At 37.4% G+C, this 18,501-nt stretch overlaps 1 protein-coding gene across 1 annotated transcript; it reads right to left on the minus strand.

Annotated features, from left to right (window-relative positions):
- Nucleotides 1–8,425: 8,425 nt before the first annotated feature.
- LOC143617090 (protein SMALL AUXIN UP-REGULATED RNA 12-like) lies at nt 8,426–8,914 on the minus strand. Its single transcript, XM_077089747.1, has one exon. It carries the CDS (start codon nt 8,912–8,914, stop codon nt 8,426–8,428), a length of 489 nt encoding a protein of 162 aa, XP_076945862.1.
- Nucleotides 8,915–18,501: the final 9,587 nt, after the last annotated feature.

The following is an 18,501-nucleotide window of genomic DNA, read 5'->3' on the forward strand; positions in this document are numbered from 1 at the left end:
TAGCATGCGGATGTGCATTGACTATCGTGAATTAAACAAACTCACTGTTAAAAATCGGTACCCACTTCCAAGGATCGACGATTTATTTGATCAGCTCCAAGGAGCTAGTTGGTTCTTGAAGATCGACCTTAAGTCCGGGTATCATCAGTTGAAGATTCGGGAGGAAGATATTCCTAAGACTGCCTTCCGCACTCGTTATGGGCATTATGAATTTCTTTTGATGTCTTTCGGTTTGACCAACGCACCGGCTGCGTTCATGGATCTTATGAAGCGGGTGTGTAGGCCGATGCTCGATCGATCGGTTATTGTGTTCATCGATGACATTCTTGTGTACTCAAAAAGTGAATCCGATCACGCCAGCCATCTCATTAAAGTGTTGGAGGCTCTGCGGAAGAACAAGCTGTATGCGAAATTTTCTAAGTGTTCCTTCTGGTTGCGTGAGGTTCAATTCTTGGGTCATGTTATTAACCCAGGTGGTATTCTGGTTGACCGTGCAAAGGTGGAAGCCGTGAATGAATGGGAGTCTCCTAAGTCTCCATCTGAAATCCGTAGCTTTCTGGGTTTGGCGGGGTATTACCGCCGCTTTATTCCCGACTTTTCGAAAATTGCTTCTTCTCTGACCAGGTTGACTAAGAAGAGTGTTAAGTTCGTTTGGGGTACGGAGCAGGAGGAGGCTTTTCTCTAGTTGAAGTACAGATTGACACATGCCCCGATTTTAGCTTTACCCGATGGCACCGATGACCTGGTGGTTTATTCTGATGCCTCTTACCAGGGGCTTGGGTGTGTTCTGATGCAGCGAGGCCGAGTCATCGCGTATGCCTCGTGGCAATTAAAGCCTCACGAGGCGAATTATCCTACCCACGATTTGGAGCTTGCGGCCGTTGTGTTTGCGCTTAAGTTGTTGCGGCATTATTTGTACGGTGTTCCTTGCGTTATCTATACCGATCATAAAAGTTTGAAGTATTTATTCGAACAAAAGAAACTGAATATGCGCCAGCGTTGATGGTTGGAGTTGATTAAGCATTATGATTTGGAGATTATGTACCATCCAGGTAAGGCTAACGTGGTGGCTGACGCGTTGAGCTGGAAGGAGAGACCGAAGCCGATTCGTGTAAAATCTTACCAGCTTATCCTTAAAACCGAAATTTTGAAGCAAATAGCCAGCGTTCAGAATGAGGCTTTGCAGGTGGAATGGATTATGTCAGAGCGTGTTTGGGGTCAGGAGAAATTGTTGGAAGACGTCGGTGACGGGGTGAAGTATAAGAATGGTCGTTTATGGGTACCGAAGTATGGGGGATTCAGAGATAAAATTTTGGATGAGGCACACAAGTCGCGCTATTCTATTCACCCGGGCGCGACCAAGATGTACCAAGACCTGAAGAAGAATTATTGGTGGCCTGCGATGAAGTTTGAGGTGGCTCAGTATGTGAGTAAGTGTTTGACGTGTTTAAAACTTAAGGCCGAGCATCAAAAGCCGTTCGGGAAGCTTCAACCTTTAGAAATACCTGAGTGGAACTGGGAGCATCTTACAATGGATTTTGTGACTAAATTGCCTCGTACTCTTAAGGGTAGTAATGACACCATTTGGGTAATTGTTGATAGATTGACCAAGAGCGCTCATTTCTTGCCGATCCGAGAGACTTTTAATTCCGAGCAGTTGGCCGATGTGTTTATTCGTGAGATAGTTTCTAGGCACGGGGTGCCGGTATCTATTGTTTCGGATAGGGATACGCGTTTTACCTCCAGGTTTTGGAAAAAGTTTCACGAGGAGATGGGTACCAAACTCCTCATCAGTACTGCCTATCACCCGCAGACGGATGGTCAATCCGAGAGGACCATTCAGACTCTTGAGGATATGTTGCGGGCCTGTGTAATCGATTTTGGTGGTAGTTGGGATCGTCACTTACCGTTAGTAGAGTTCTCGTATAACAACAGTTATCACGCCACGATTGGGATGCCACCGTTTGAGATGCTATATGGTAGGAGGTGTAGGACTCCAGTTTGTTGGGGTTCAATTAGACATAAACAGTTGGGTAGTTTGGAGGTAGTTGAGGCCACGACTGAGAAGCTCGATAAAACTAAGGCGTTTATGAAGGCCGCTCAGGATCGTCAAACGTCCTATGCGAACAAAAGGCGAAGGCCCATTGTGTTCGAGGCTGGGGATCGGGTTATGTTGAAAGTTTCTCCTTGGAAGGGCATTATTCGTTTTTGTAAGAGGGGGAAGCTCAGTCCGAGGTTTATTGGTCCGTTCCGTATATTGGCCCGAGTTGGTGAGGAAGCTTATAGGCTGGAATTGCCCGACGAACTCGCGGGGATTCATCCTACCTTCCATGTGTCCCACTTGAGGAAGTGTTTAGCGGATGAGGAGGCCCATGTGCCTCTTGATGATATTGAGCTTGATAGTAAGCTGAACTATGTGGAGGAGCCTATTGCTATACTTGACCGTCAGGAAAGGCGATTGCGGAACAAGGTGGTTAAGCAAGTGAAGGTGCAGCGTAGGCACCGTAGGGGTTCCGAGACTACTTGGGAGTCCGAATACGAGATGATGAAGCACTATCCGCAGTTGCTCCTGTCGCATCGGGATTCGGGGACGAATCCCATTGTAAGGGGGTGGACTTGTAACGCCCGTTAATTCCGGTTTCAAGAATTAAAGCTTGTAGAGTATGTACAACTCTCGGGATTTATCCGAAGTTTCTCGGGAGCCTTTACGTCATCCCGGTACGTTAAAGAACCTAACTTTTCCTTCCATTTTGCCTTACACTTCAATCTGGAGGGACTAGAGTGTAATATATTATGTTATAACATAAACTAACCCTAGCCCTCCCCCCTTGCTGCGATCGGCAGGAAGAAGGGACCCAAGACCCACGAATTTTATTTTTTGCAGCCAAGTCTAAGCCTTAGAACTTCAATTCAAGGTATGTACTACGATTCCCCAAGTCTTTTACACCATAATTGATCGTTATAACGCGCGTATTGATCGATTTATGGCTTGTTGTAGGCTAGCCGGGTGGCTGTCCATTTGAGCGTTTCCGGGGCTGTTTTGAGTGAGGTTTTTACACCAAAATCCTCCTAGGTATGTGTGGTACATCATACTTAAAAACCGTATTCATTGAAGGTGTTTAGGTCGGTCAATCGATTTTAGTTCGAAAACTAGGGTTTACCGGGTGTAGGATTGGCAATTGTTGAGTTTGATGCGTTAATCGATCGGATGACCAACCGAATCGGTTTGTACAGCCCAAGGGGGTTTAAGGGCTGTGGGAAAATTAAATTTTTAATACTCGGGGCTGTTTTGGTTGGTGATTTGTCAATCGAGTCGGCGGTGCGCGAATTTTTGTTTAAATGTTAAATTGAAAGTTGTAAAAAGGAACCGTCAACCCTATCAACTCGGGTGAAATAATTATGATGTAAGAAAAGGTTAAGATGGGAATTTGGTCCCTTTAGGGCTGATTCGTTTGACAATTGGTTTTAAGGTTACTACGCGCGTATTCGACTCGATTTGATTACCGACGGGTGAGTTGTGCATCATGGTTAGCCCCGACCATGATCGTAGGGTGGATTTGGTTAATTGAAAGGTTTAGGGGCTGAGGTAAAGTAATTGGGTTTGGGTTGGGCCTCGGCCCAAGTTTTGGGCCTTGGGCCAACGTGTTGGGCCTTTGGCCGAAGTGTTAGGCTTGAACGGCCCATTAGGCAAAAGTGTTCTTACGGTCTAGTTTAGTAACGCATTGTGTACCATTTACAGGTCCTTACTTGTGAGTGTGCACTTAGGGATTTCCTAGCTCGTTGCAGGTGTTCGATCGATTTCAGGTGAGTTCTTGATGCCCCGTTTAACTCTTTTTAAGTTTTGGGCTAGCATGCACACCTAAGTGTTTTCTTACTTGATGAAATGTTTTAAACGATTTTACATAGGCTTGCTAGTATTGGTAGGCCTTGGAATGTTAAAGAATGCGTGTATGTGTGTGTGTGTGTGTGTGTATATATATATTAGAATGGCCAATATTTGGCGAATGTTGTAGTCGTCTCGACTACTGAATGTTACGTATGCCTACTTTGTGTTTGCATGCGCTAAATGTTACGTGTTTGGGTTGTACGTTTTCTCGGCCCTGAATGTTATATATATATATATATATAGGAATGCACGTATAGAGATGCTCATACGTAATGATGATTATTTATTGAATGTGGTGACCTAACCGATGTATTTCCGTTTACCGTTTTAAAACCATTGGAATGATTATTAAGACTTTTGTTACTTATTTAAAACTTGAACTCACTCAGCTTAAGCTGACTTTGTATGCATGTTAGTGTGAGTTTCAGGTTAAGAAGAGGATGCCTTATCGCTTGGACGTGCACGAAGCTACTTGGACGGTGAAGGGCATACGGGATTTGAAGATTTTATTATTAAACATTTATTTTTAAAAATTTTATATAAAGATAATTATGTTTGTTTTGGGCAAAATTCCCAGGTTTTGGGAACTTATTTTATTATATACGTTTTCCGCCAAACTATGCTCTGTGATGCTTATTTTAATGAAAAGAATTGTTTTTAAGTTTAATTATTTTTACGAGTGTTTTGAATGATTACCAACTGTGGGGTTCCCGGGGTTCGGGGCCTTACAAGTTGGTATCAAAGCCATGGCTCGAGGGATCCGAGCATCCCCGAATGCTTGGACTCGAACTGTAAGGAAAGAGACCAGTATGCCCACCGCGAGTAGCTGCACGCCAAGAGGTAACTTTTAATTATTTAGTCATTCCTTTAAATTTAAAAGTTTCCGGTATGTGATTAACTGTTTAAGTGTTAGATAGAAGGCTAACGTGGTTAGGGGCAGGGGGGTGGTTAGGATGGGCGGGTAAAATAAACGACTAATTACACTTGATCAACGTCATTAGCAGTTTACCCTTACCTTACATGTTCTAATTACCACTTGTACTTGACCATGTTAAAATTCTGTCTTTGTAGGGATAAGTCATGGTTAATACTCGAGTCGCTAAGAGTGGTGGTCCTAGTTTTCGCGGCCGTGGTCGTAAGCCACGTGCCGAAGCCGAGAGAGAGATTCCTACTCCCCAGCGGGAGGAGACCCCGATTCCTGGGGGGGGGATAACCCCGCCTTAGATCCTGCTATGCACGCGGCTATCGCCGACGAGGTTTACCAGGTGCTCCATAGCGCCATTCGAGATCGTTGCTGAGGCCGTTAGGGCCATGGAAGAGTCATTGGTTGGTAAAGGTTCAGATAAAGGGAAGAAGGGTAAGGAGACACTGGTCGAGGAAGAGGAAGAGGTGTATGTACCGAGTGGGGATGAGGACGAGGTTCGGACTATTAGTGCATCTACTCGGGGTTGTTCGTATGGGGATTTCAAAAAGTGTGACCCTCCTTCTTTCGATGGTATCAAGGATGCTTTGGCGGCTCATCAGTGGGTGAGGGAGATGGAGGTCGTTCTGAGGGTTAGTAAGTGCAAGGGAGATGACATGGTCACTTATGCTACCGCCTCGTTTCGTTCCGAGGCATTATGTTGGTGGGATAATTTGGTGCAGGCTATGGGTGATCGATCGATTAGGAGGATGACATGGGATGGATTGAAGAAGTTGGTTCTCGATCAGTTCCATCCTCCACACGAATTGGATAAAATTGAACAGGAATTCTTGACCTTGGAGGCGGGCAGTATGACACATCGGGAATACACCACCAAGTTCAACAAAATGGCTCGCTTATGTCCCGATCTGGTTACCCCTGAGGCAAAGAGGATTAAGAAGTATGTGAAGGGCCTTCCGGTGGATATTCGTAGGGGTGTGGTTACCACCAACATGAACTCCTTTCACTCGGTGGTTACCTTGGAGCGTTAGTTCTTGGGTTCCCGTCTTTTGCTGGGCCGTGGGCTTTTTGCTTTTGTGAAATAATATTGTCATTCAAAAGAGAAAATGGTAGGAATTTGTTACCGAAAAATAATCGTAGTTAATCCCTTAAACTTTCATGTTCTTCTAAAAGATGCAACCTATTGTTGTTCATCATTTTGTTGATTCAAGAATTCAAGTCAACCTCTTCTTAGAACCTATATGCCTATCAATTTTTATTTATTTTTCTATGTTTTCAAAAACAATCTCACATCATTAGGTGGTGCGTTTTCCAACTTTTTTGGGTTTAGGCATTTAGACTACACGCTATGGGCGCCTTCAAGGGAGAAAAAGGTCGCTGTTGGAGGGGGAACACCGCTGGGGGGCGCGGAGGGTGTTGGCGGAGAGAGGACGACCAGCGCCTTCTCTCTCTCTCTCTCTTATCCACACACATACATATATATTTATATATATAATGAGGCGCCCAAGGGGCTTTAAACCATAGCGGGCCGTTATGGAGAAGAGCTTCGAAACCCTCGGTGCCCACGTGACGCTGACGTGACACTGTGGAGAGGCTTCGATGCCACTCACTATATCATACGGCCTTATGGTGCAACCATGTAATGGACACTTCAAATTAATTTCTTCCTCAAATATTTTAGCTTTTTTTTTAACTAAAATGGTTCATTAATACCCATATATTTTACTAATTGAAATTTAAAAAGTAAATAATAAAGATAAACAATTGTTTCAAATTCCATACTGTTGGTCCAACAATTAAACCAATTACTCAAATTGTAAATCACTAAATTATGAACAAAACTTTAGAAAACCTAGAACAACACCAGCGAAGATGTTCACAAATCGTCCGCTAGCTCCATATCACCAACACCCAATCTCCCTCATCATCTTCTTTTTAATCTCTCTTCTCTCTCTTACATTCTCCCTCACAGAACCATCCCACCTGTATGCAGTCCTAGACGATCTCTCCTCCATCTAGCCAGCCCCTCCAATGGTGGATATCCGACCTTGGGTTTCATTTGCAATTCAGACTAGGCCACATCAACACTATTGGAAATGCTCTTATTTAAATGGGATGCTTTAGAGCATTCCCAACCCATTCGCTACCTTATATCCATATATATTATATAATTACATTAAAAATCACTGTTTTTTCTCTCTACTGTTTAATTAAATAATGTTTTTTATACTTTTATGATTATCTTTTCTCTTTCCTTTACTCACAACCAATTTTAGAAAATATTAAAAAATTATACGGTAAGAACAGTGAATCCTCAAATTTAATTTTCCCCTATAACATTTTGTCTCTCCTCTACTACAACCACTCATAACCATACTATATAATTTACGAAACCACCTCACATATTTTAAGAAAATGGGTTGTTAGAGCATTCTCATCCCACCTCCTATCTCCAAACCAAAAATTACACTAAAACTCTCTTTATTTTCTCTTTTTATTTCAATTAAATAATACTTTTTTATAACTTTTATCATTACATTTTCTCTTTCCTTCACTCACAACTACTTTCCAAATATATTAAAAAATTATGGGGGTGAACAGCAACTTTTCAAATATACAGAAAAATCACTACTTTTTCCAAAATATAAAAACTTTTTACTCACAATACCCTAAATCACTCTCTAAATTATAAAAACACCCCTCACATAATATGAGAGGTTTGATTCTTTTAGAGACGTTTCTAATTCATTCCGGACTTTATCAATAAAATAATCAAATAATTTAAAAGGCTTTCAAAAAGTTGTTGCACGTATATTTCTGTAAAGCATCAGCCATTTAAATTTTGATCAGTTATATTCTTCCTTAAGTCACAATGTACGTTTCGAAACTTTTCACAACAATAACCTTTCACATTCACAATTTTATCATGTTCCTAAAACATGTACATGTGCATAAGTTTTATGCAAAATACTAGGGATGTATTTAGTACTAGTACTGGAAATAGTAATGCTAAAAAATTGTTAAAAATGATAACCGTTACAGAAAATACTTAGTACAGTATCGGTACTGAATGCAAAAAATTAATAAAATATCGATACCGAACCCCATCAATCATGAAACATCATAAAATGGGTACCAAATTGATACCAGAAGCACCCGGCACAATGCGTTTATCCCTACAAAAGACTAATCATGTGAATCAGAATATTCAAAGCTGCATTTCTTTAATACTAAAAATAATCAAACAGACCCATTGCCATTAACTATTAAGGACGGCTAGGACCACGGCGAGCATGAAAACGACGTACCAAACCAAACATACTCAAAAAGATAAAATTAAACATTAAATCAACATCAACTCAACACCATAATAATCATCATCATTCGATTAATCACAATATCCACCATTACATGATCATGACCGTGCTACCAAAAACAAAAACAAAACATCATCTCATTGAAACCCAATTAATCACTAATCATCAACATATTTGGGTTCAAGGATGCATGAATACAAAACATTAAAAAAAAAAACTAAACATAACCCTAATTAACCCTCCACCTACCCCCAATTCAACGACATCTAGACCCGTAGGCGTAGGCATTTGTCGTTCGTCTCAAACCCTAGCTTTCTGCAACAAAGGCGTATAGCTACGGCAACGAGAGAACTTAACCTCCTTACAATGTGCAGAAGAGTCGATCGCCAATTCAGCAAACATAGCTGCGAAATCGTCCAAATCCAGCGTTGATGATAACCCGGTATCGTTTCGGTCCAACACCTTCAACAATTTCTTAAAGAAACCCACGTCGCATGGGATTGTTAATCCCCCGGTGGTCTGAAACCCGAATTCTTCCTCCGCTTTGTTTAGCAACGAAACGAACACGGGAAGGTTGAGGAAGCGGGTGGGTATGATGAAACGGCGGCGTTCGGAGCCGACGTAGATGGCGAGGGAGCCGCCGGCGGAGGGGATGCAGCGGCGACGCCAGCGTTGCATGACGTGTTTGAGGCGGACGATTTGGCTGATCTTGTTCTTCACCGGAGACGATGCCATTGGAGAGAGTGGTGGTGGAGAGAAAGGGTTGGGAATACGAATATTATTATTCATCTTGTTCTTCACAAGATAATAAAACAGTTAGTTGTTGCTAACGTTTTTATTATTTGTTTGTTTTTAACCAATCACATGTTTTTATTTCTTCAAGCATATAAATACACTTAGTCGTGTAACTAATATATCCTTTTTATTTAAGTGGATGAATATGATATAATATTATAACATGATATATTATTAATACAAGGATAAGGTTAAAATACAAATGGTACTAAAAATGAGAAGGATGAGAGGTCAATTTATCTTATATTTAAATGATTGTAATTACTTTAAGAGAAAAAAGTAATAAAAATGGCATGTAGGAGATATTTAAATTGGATGTGGCTAAATGGTAGAGCTAGAGGTGCACAAATCGGTTTTTTTTAAAAAAACCGGTTCGGTTATTAACCGAACCGGTTTTTTTTTGTTCGGAAAAAAAACCGGTTCGGTTAATAACCGGACCGGTTAATAACCGGTTTTTGTATGTCAAAACCCTAACCGGTCTAACCGGTTTAGAAACCGGTTAGAACCGGTTAATAAACCGGTTTTTTTATTAACCGGTTTTTTTTTTTTTTTTTTTTTTTTGAGGTTTAGGATTTAGGGTTTAGTTTGGAAGACTGAAGCCATTCTTTGCTTTCGTTGTTAGGGTTCTTTGCTTGGAAGATTAAAAACACATAACTTTCATTTATAGTTTTTATATTAAAAATACAAACATTAAATCGTTATCGCATATTCGTAACTCAAAAATACAAACATTAAAGAATGCTTAGACACGATTACATGAACAACTTGCTGTTTCTTACTCATTATTTGCCTCCATGTTTGCTGTTTCTTTAACTAATTTTCTTCGCTACCCGATCCCGAGCTATTCCTTAGGTAATCGTCGTACGCGGCTTCTTCATCGGTCATTGGTTGAGTGTGTCCTTGATTGACCTCGTCTTCATACAAGCCCGCCTCATAGTCCATTTCCCCCTCGAGTGAGCGTTGATGTTGTGCCCTATCTAAAGAGTCCAAGTAATCCTTGTAGCAAATCGACATCTCTACAGCTGGTGGAGTGAGTCGAGTCCTCCTAATCGATATAACCCTGCCAGAAACAGAAAAAGCAGACTCCGAAGCTACCGTGGAAGCTTGGACCGTTAGTAAATCTTTGGCCATGGCGGCGAGGATCGGAAACTCATCCTCCTTACCTCTCCACCAAGCCAGCAAATCAAGACTTCTAAATTCATCCGGAGTCATGTGTTTCACAAAGTTGGTACCACCATACCTTCCAAGTTCACTGCTTGGGGTGTTTACCTTTTGACGTTTACCGGCGTCTTCCCAAATCATGTAGTACATCCCCATTTCAAGGTCGGTTTGGGATTGGGATTGGGCAACAGCTCTTAACGAGTCATTAATTTGGGAAGACGACCCGTATTTTGTAAGGTAAACATCATACATGTTTGACAAGGTGGTGTTGAAAGCATTCTTTAAAGTTTGGTTATAATAGGGGTTTTGATCGTCGTTTAACTCTAGCTCATCACAAATTTTTTCTATTAAAGCTTCAACACCACCAACATTGATGCAAGGGTTTAACGCAGCAGCACATGTCAAAACAGCGGGTAGTTATTGAAAATATTTTCTAAATTTTTCTTTCATTTTTACACCCATATCAAAATAAGGTGCACCCCTACAATGAAGTTCACTCAACTTTGTGCACATGACAGCAATTTTTGGTAAAGCAATGGGGCTTGTTGAATAGTAAACCCCGGATAAACTAGTTGTGCAAGATTTAAAAATTTGAAGGACCTCCGTAACGATCTCAATCAATAACCAGTTTCTAGGATCGTACGGTGCACATTTACCCCTACTTGACAAAATTTGATGAAACGCAATTAATGATTCTTTTTGTTGGATGGCTTTCTCAAACATATCACAAGTCGAGTTCCATCTTGTTGGACAATCCCAATTTGGCCCCAACCATTGACAATTAGCTTCTACACAAAATTTTTTGTATCTTGAAAATGTTGTATTGTTGCTAAAAACATCTCGTAACATTCTTTTAAAATTGTTTCTTTGCGTTTCGATCACGTTTAACCCATCTTGCATAGCCAAGTTGATAATATGTGCAATGCATCGGCTATGAAAAAACGCTCCATCACAAATAGGTTTATACTTTAATTTTAAATGGCCAACCGCGGCCGTATTGTTGGACGCGTTATCAAACGAAATTGAAAAGATTTTATGTTCAATCTTGTATTGTCGAATGACTTTATCCAAGAGTTTAAAAATATTTCTACCCGTGTGCGGGTAATCAAACAATTGAAACGCAACGGTTCGTTTCATCATTTGCCACGACTCGGGGTCAACCCAATGAGCCGTCACACAAATGTATGAGTCGGGCGAACCATTAGGTACCGACCACACATCCGTTGTTAAGTTTACACCAGTTTGTAAGTTTGAAAAGTATGAAATTAGTTCGGATTTAGCGTTTTTCCATGCTTTAAGACAATCTCTTCTAAGGGTCGAACGACTTACGTGTTGGTAGCGTGGTTGAACATACTTTTGCATCATCTCCGTGAATTGAGGGTTGTCGAAGTGGTTGAAAGGAAGTGTTTGTTGAATCACAAAGTTTGAAAACTGTTGACGTACCGCTTCAAGGTCGTACGTAAACACCGTTCCTTGATTCGTCATATCCGGCTGCGAACTACTTCCCGATTCGTCCTTCAAGGCCTTGCAAAAGGGCCTTTGTACATGCGCTTTTAAAGTGGAGTTTGCATCTTTGCCATAAAACTTCAAACAATGTTTGCATCGAGCTTTTTGGCTACCGTTAGACATTTCGCATAGGTCGAAATGTTGCCAAACATCTTGGTTTCGTTTCGTGGGGATGACCCAAACGACTGTTTCTCCCGTGTTCGAGGCACCCATGTTGACGGATGAAGCAGCACTTTGGGAGGCCATGATAATCGACTACGAAATAAGAGCGTATGGAGTGGTAATGTGGTATAATTGAGCGTGAGATAACAAAATAATCGCGTATGAAATAAACGTTTAGAGCGTTTGGAGTTGTATAATCGAGTGTGATCTAACCAATACCCAACCTAAACTATATATAGATGTTTGTGGGGGTAAAATGGTAAAAAAAAAAAAAAAAACGGTAAAAAAAAAAACGGCTATATAGCCGTTATACAACGGAAAAAAAACCGGTTTTTAACCGGTTAACCGGTTATAAAAAAACCGGTTAACCGGTTTTTTTATAACGGTCAAAAACCGGTTTATAAAAAAACCGGTTAACCGGTTTTTTTATAACCGGTTATTAAAAAAAACCGGTTTTTTTTTATAACCGGTTCGTTAACCGGTTTTGGCTCTAAAACGTGTAACCGATATACAAACCGACGGTTTGTAAACCGGTCAAACCGGTTTTTAAAAAACCGGTTTTCTTAAAAACCGGTTTCCGGTTTAAACCGGCAAACCGGTTTCCGGACCGGTTTTTTTGACCACCTCTAGGTAGAGCCTCATTATACTAGTGAGAGGTAGGAGGTTCAAATCTCACTATCACCAATTTATATGAGAGATATGAGGGATGACCCTGGTTTGCCAGGGTTCGAGTCCTGATCTCACCCGGTTTTACCGGCTCCTCGCTGTCGTGCCGTTTGGCGGGCGTGGGGGTCGGGTTTTATCCGGGGAATCTCTCAATAGGTGGACCGCTAGGGGCTCCGTCTGTCCGGACTCGTGGCCGACACGGGCTAGCTTTAGCCAATAGGGGCCACGTACGGAATACCCGGCGTTACTTAGTTGGTCATTCCAAAAAAAATGGCATGTAATAACTAATATTTGTTGGTTTTTTCTTCACTTTTAAGGCACATGTTAATTCACTATTGTGTTTCAAAAATTCATAACTTTTTCATATGACAACTTATAATAACGTTTTTTTATCTTTAATATGAGTATTATATTGTTATATAAAAAAAATTAGTGAGTTTTATGTATTGTGTTATTGGTTAGTCATTGTGTTTTTTAATTGAGTTTCTTACGCATTATGTTATAGGTTCTGATCATTGTGTTTTTCAATTGGTACTCATATTAAAGATAAAAATTAAAACACAAATTAAGTCATTGTGGGGGTGTTTGGGATTCCTATAACTTTTTGATAAGTTAATAAGTTACAAAAGTGTAACTTATTAACTTTTCTCGTTCACATCAAAAACAATGTCAAACACCTTATTTTTTTTCAAAAAGTTAATAAGTTATAAGTAGGCGAAAAGAAGCAATCCCAAACACCCCCTTTGACCTTTTGTTATATTGTGTCTTTCAATCAATTTTTTTGTTCATCATTGTGTCTTTCAACTCATCATTGTGTTTTCGTCATGGTGTATTAAGATCGTTGTCTTTTGTTTGGGATTGACAAGTGGCACGTTAAGGTCATTGTACAATATGTATTTTCCATTATGTTTTACGTTTCAAGTCATTGTGTAATATGTATTCGCCATTGTGTTTTACGTTTCAAGTTATTGTGTGTTGTGTTATATGTATTCGTTACTGTGTTTTATGTATTTTATAATATTTGTTATTTTATCATTATATTTACATTTAGGATTACACAGCGGTAGGGATGAGATCGGTACCATACTAATACCAAAAATCCCGGTCCCAAAAATCGCAAAATTTTGGTACCGCCGTACCGGTACCGGTATTGAAATCTTCGGTTCGGTACTACTACCGGTATTGAAGGTAAAAATTCAGGAAATATCGGTACCGATATCAAAACTCAAAACTTTGGTACCGGTACCGGTACCAGTTCCGAATTTGTTCATCCCTACACAGCAGTTTTATTAGTATTAGAAAAGTACACAATAATGAGTAAAAGACACAATGATGAAAAAATGACACAATGACAGGCAGAAAGACACAATGACAGAAAAAGACACAATGACAGGCATAAAAACACAATGACGTAATTTTTATTTTAATTTTTATATAACAAAGTAATACTCGTATTAAAGATAAAATTATGCTTGTTATTATGGTGAAAACTTTTTCTTAAAAATATGAAAAAGTATAAACGTTTTAAAATGGTGAGGGAATTGACATGTGTCTTTCATGTGAAGGAAGAAAATATGTGTTATTACTTTTATGCACTTATCACGTTGGTCCTCACTTGACATATGCCAATTAATTATGGTTTCTCATACTTTTTATTTTTATGAATCTGTATAGAATAACTCGACTCTATAATATAATATAATGATATAATTTGGTATAAGAGCATTCTCATCTCACCCCCCTATCCCTAAACTAAAAATTGCACTAAAACTCACTACATTTTCTCTCTTCATTTCAATTAAATAATATTTTTTATATCTTTTATCATTACCTTTTCTCTTTCCTTCACTCACAACCACTCTCAAAATATATTAAAAAATTATAGAGGATGAACAGTAACATTTCAAATATACAAAAAAAATCAATACTTTTTCTAAAATGTAAAAACTTTTCACTCACAACACCCTGAATCACTCTCTAAATTATAAAAACACCCTTCACATTAAATGAGGGGTTGGATAAGAATGCTGTAATAGAGGATATTATGTTCATTTTGATATACATGGCATAAATGCATAATCTACTTTTTGAAGCGTATGATTAATATCCTGATGAGTGGTAACATACTTTCTAGAATGATAAAAATTATCCACTTATCCTTATAAGTTGACTAGATATCATTTGAAAGTTTTTCTTTCTTTTTTTTTAAAAATTATGATTTGCTTTTATGTGTTTTCGGACGCAGCTTACAAGCACCTTTTCGATTTTGCACGTATTATACCCATGTCGTTTTTAGGCGAGCTCAGTTTAACCTCAGTCGTCAGCTGACCGTTTAGTTGACTTGTGTAATGACTATTATACCACTTTCTTATGAATAACTCATACTCCTGTGGTAATCAGAATTTCATTTGTAACCCTACAGCTAGCTTAATTTTCCTCTAATATTTAAATGAACTGTTTTTTTTTAATTTATACCCTCCAAGTTATGAAAAAATCAATTTTTGATCCCTGAAGAATCAATATCTAAACTTGGTTACTTTAAAGTTTTCAACCGAGCGAACACGAAACATCCACCCAAAACTCTAAAAAACGTATTTTTTTAAGTTTCAACCCAATGAATATGAACAACGAGCCGAAACTCTAAAAAACGTGTTTTTTTAAAAAGTTTTCAACCCGAACGGGCCCGAAATAACGTCCCAAAACTCCAAAAAAACGTGTTTTTTTGGAGTTTCAACCCAACGAACCCGAAACGACTCGAAACTAAAAAAAACATGTTTTTTTTCAAAGTTTTCAACCCAACGAACAAAAACAGCAACCCGAAAAACTAAAAAATGTGTTTTTTAAGCTTTCAACCTAACAACCACGAAACGACGACTTGAAACTCTAAAAAAACGTGTTTTTTTCAAAGTTTTCAACCGATTGAACACGAAACATCGACCCGAAATTCTAAAGACAATGTGTTTTTTTTTAAGTTTTCAACCCAACGAACACGAAACAATGACCTGAAACTCTAAAAAAACATGCATTTTTAAAGTTTTCAACCCAGCATACCCGAAATGACCCGAAACTCTAAAAAAAGTGTTTTTTAAGGTTTCAGAGATATCTATATTTTTATAGCATTTTTCATGTCATTTCTTAATAAATAAATAAAGAAAACTTAAAGAATATTCGGTTTGATTATCATTCACCGGCTCTTCTTCTTTCCTCAAGAGTAAATTAAATCATTGACAAGGTGGTTATTAATTGGAATAAATATACTTAATCATGGAGTTAATTGCATTAATTTGAATAAATAAATTTAATTGTAGAATTAATTGAATTTAATTGGAATGCTTTTAAATTTAGTTGATTAAAAATAATTGTGAATATGTGAAAATTATTGATATGGAAATGTGATTACATGGAATCCTATATGGATAGGCTAGAATAAGGACATGTGGAGAGAATCATCTTGTTTTAATATAATAGTAAGATATGAGTTATTATTAAAATATTTGAAACATATTTATAGAGTAATAAATTTTAATATTATTACTACAATATAGTAATAATAAATAATATTAAATTTTACAATATTTTATAGTCTTAATTTTGAAAAGATAACGTTTTAAGACCTTATATTTTGAAGCTTAAAATAAACATAAAATTCAAAAGTAAAAATAATATGACCCGCAAATAACTATAGTTAGTGATAATAATGGTAATTTAGAATTTAAAATGATAAGCTTAAATAAGCAAATATTAGTTAATTGAATTTTAAAAACGAAGTCAATTTTGCTATAATTAGGTTACATTTGACAAAAATATTTAATGTATCTGGTTTTTTATTTTTGTAAAACATTGTAACAATAGAAAGCGAGTTACAAAAAACATGGAAGATTTTTTTTATTTATGGAATATTAAAATGAGGGGTTTATTTTAGACATTAATTTTGACATTTAGGCATAATTAAAAATGATCAAATATAAACAAATTTATATGGGAGGTCGGGGGTTCAAACCTCACTATCACCAATTTATATGGGAAATATGAGGGATGACCCTGGCTTGCCAGGGTTCGAGTCCTGATCTCACCCGGTTTAGTTGGCGTGGGGGTTGGGTTTTATCCGGGGAATCCCTCAATAGGTGGACCGCTAGGGGCTCCGTCCGTCCGGACTCGTGGCCGGCTCGGGCTACCTTTAGCCATTGGGGGCCGCGTACGGAGTATCCGGCGTTACTTAGTTGGTCGTTCAAATAATAATAATAATAATAAACAAATGGAAAGTTGGTTGAGATTGAAGAATATGAAAAGATTTAAAAGTTTGTTGGTAATTTGTCAAATTCCCTATTTAATTGAGTTTAAATATGCTATGAATGTTAATTAAGAATAAATTAAGTAACAAAGGTTATACATATTTTTTAGTCCAAAAATGTATTTGAAATCATTAATGCTGAAATTCAGTAATAACGCTGGAACATATTTTAGGCTTAAAAATGATTTGAGTTTATTCGTATTTTTTGAATATTAAGCAACAACTTATTACAGTATATTTTATTTAGTAACAACTTATTATATTTCACTAGCCTATGGTTGTCTATATGTTACCAAAAATTCATAAACAATTTATATAAGATTTCAATAATATTGAAACATGTTTACAGTCAGAACAAAGTTTGATCATATAAAAATCATAAGAATAATTTACAATTTGTGTAAGCGTTAAATGTTTATTGATAATTAGTCAAATTTCATATTTAATCGTGTTTAAATATGTTATGAATATTAAGCAACAAAGAATTGTATTTTAAGTAAGACTTTAAAGAAAAATCAAATTACTATCTTCATTTGAAATCTAAATATAAATTTGAAATCATGAATTTGTAGTTTAATTATTAAAAGGGAATTCGGTAAAAAACCGGAAAAGAATTTATGTAAAAAGAACATTATAAAAAAGCATTCATACACATGTATACAATTGATAGAAATTTTCAATAACATCCACACATGTTAACAATAAAAACAAGATATACAAAAACATTAATTTACATGAATTATATAAGCTAGATAAGAAATAAATAAATAACCGTAACTTAATAATTAAGATACATTCGTCATAACCAAAACAAACTCATCCATAATAACGAATAGTTAGTTGTTGTACAAAAGCAAAATCATTTTCCAGCAAATACTCCTCCCAGACAATTAACTAATCTACCAACTTGGACCGCCAGAAGCTGAAATGAATAAAATTAAATTAATGCTACATAAGTGCTAAAAAAATGTATATTTTGGTTTAGCAAGAATTAATAATGGATATAACCAGAATATTTAATAGAATAATTCTGATGACCACATAAATCACACCATAAGTAAGACAATAATTGTAATCAACACCTAAATCAACCATTTGATTGTTGGGAAGATGGAGCAATTACAAAAACTTCAACATATCCATTCAACCTTGGATTTTTATATAGAACCTAAATAGAGTAAAGAAAATCAGATTAAACAATGGTCAATAAACCAGTAAAATGGAAGATAATCCCAATAATACTCAATAAAATGAAATGACAATACTCAATAATACATGAGAATCGAACCTTAGCGTAGAAGAAATATTAAACCAATAAAATGGAAGATAATCGCTGGAGACTTGCCTAAACCGCACAATGATCATAAAAAAATTATTTAAGATTCAAACACAAACCCTTAATTGTACAATTACAAATAATAAGTGTGAAGAAAATGAAATGATAGTACTTAATAATACATAAGAATCGAACTTTAGCGTAGAAGAAATATTAAACCGGTAAAAAAGGAGATAATCGCCGGGAATTGCCTAAACCGCAAGAGAGAGGAAAATAAAAAATGTTAATTAAAACCAAACATTTGTTCTAATATAACCAGATCATATTACCAGGGAAAAAAATGTTAAGGTTTATATAGTATGAAGGGGATGGGTTGGCATTAGTAATGTAAGAACATGTGACTAGTTGGCATTTAGGTGGATACCCTAGAATAATATCATGTGAAAATCCTTGCTTGCTTTAATAATATGGCAAGATTTTTTAGGATGTTATATGCGTATACTCTTTACGTGTATGTCA

This window comes from Bidens hawaiensis, unplaced genomic scaffold (assembly GCF_021521415.1).
Source record: "Bidens hawaiensis isolate Kalapana, Puna unplaced genomic scaffold, B.hawaiensis_p1.1 tig00052190_1, whole genome shotgun sequence".
NCBI classification, from domain to species: domain Eukaryota; kingdom Viridiplantae; phylum Streptophyta; class Magnoliopsida; order Asterales; family Asteraceae; genus Bidens; species Bidens hawaiensis.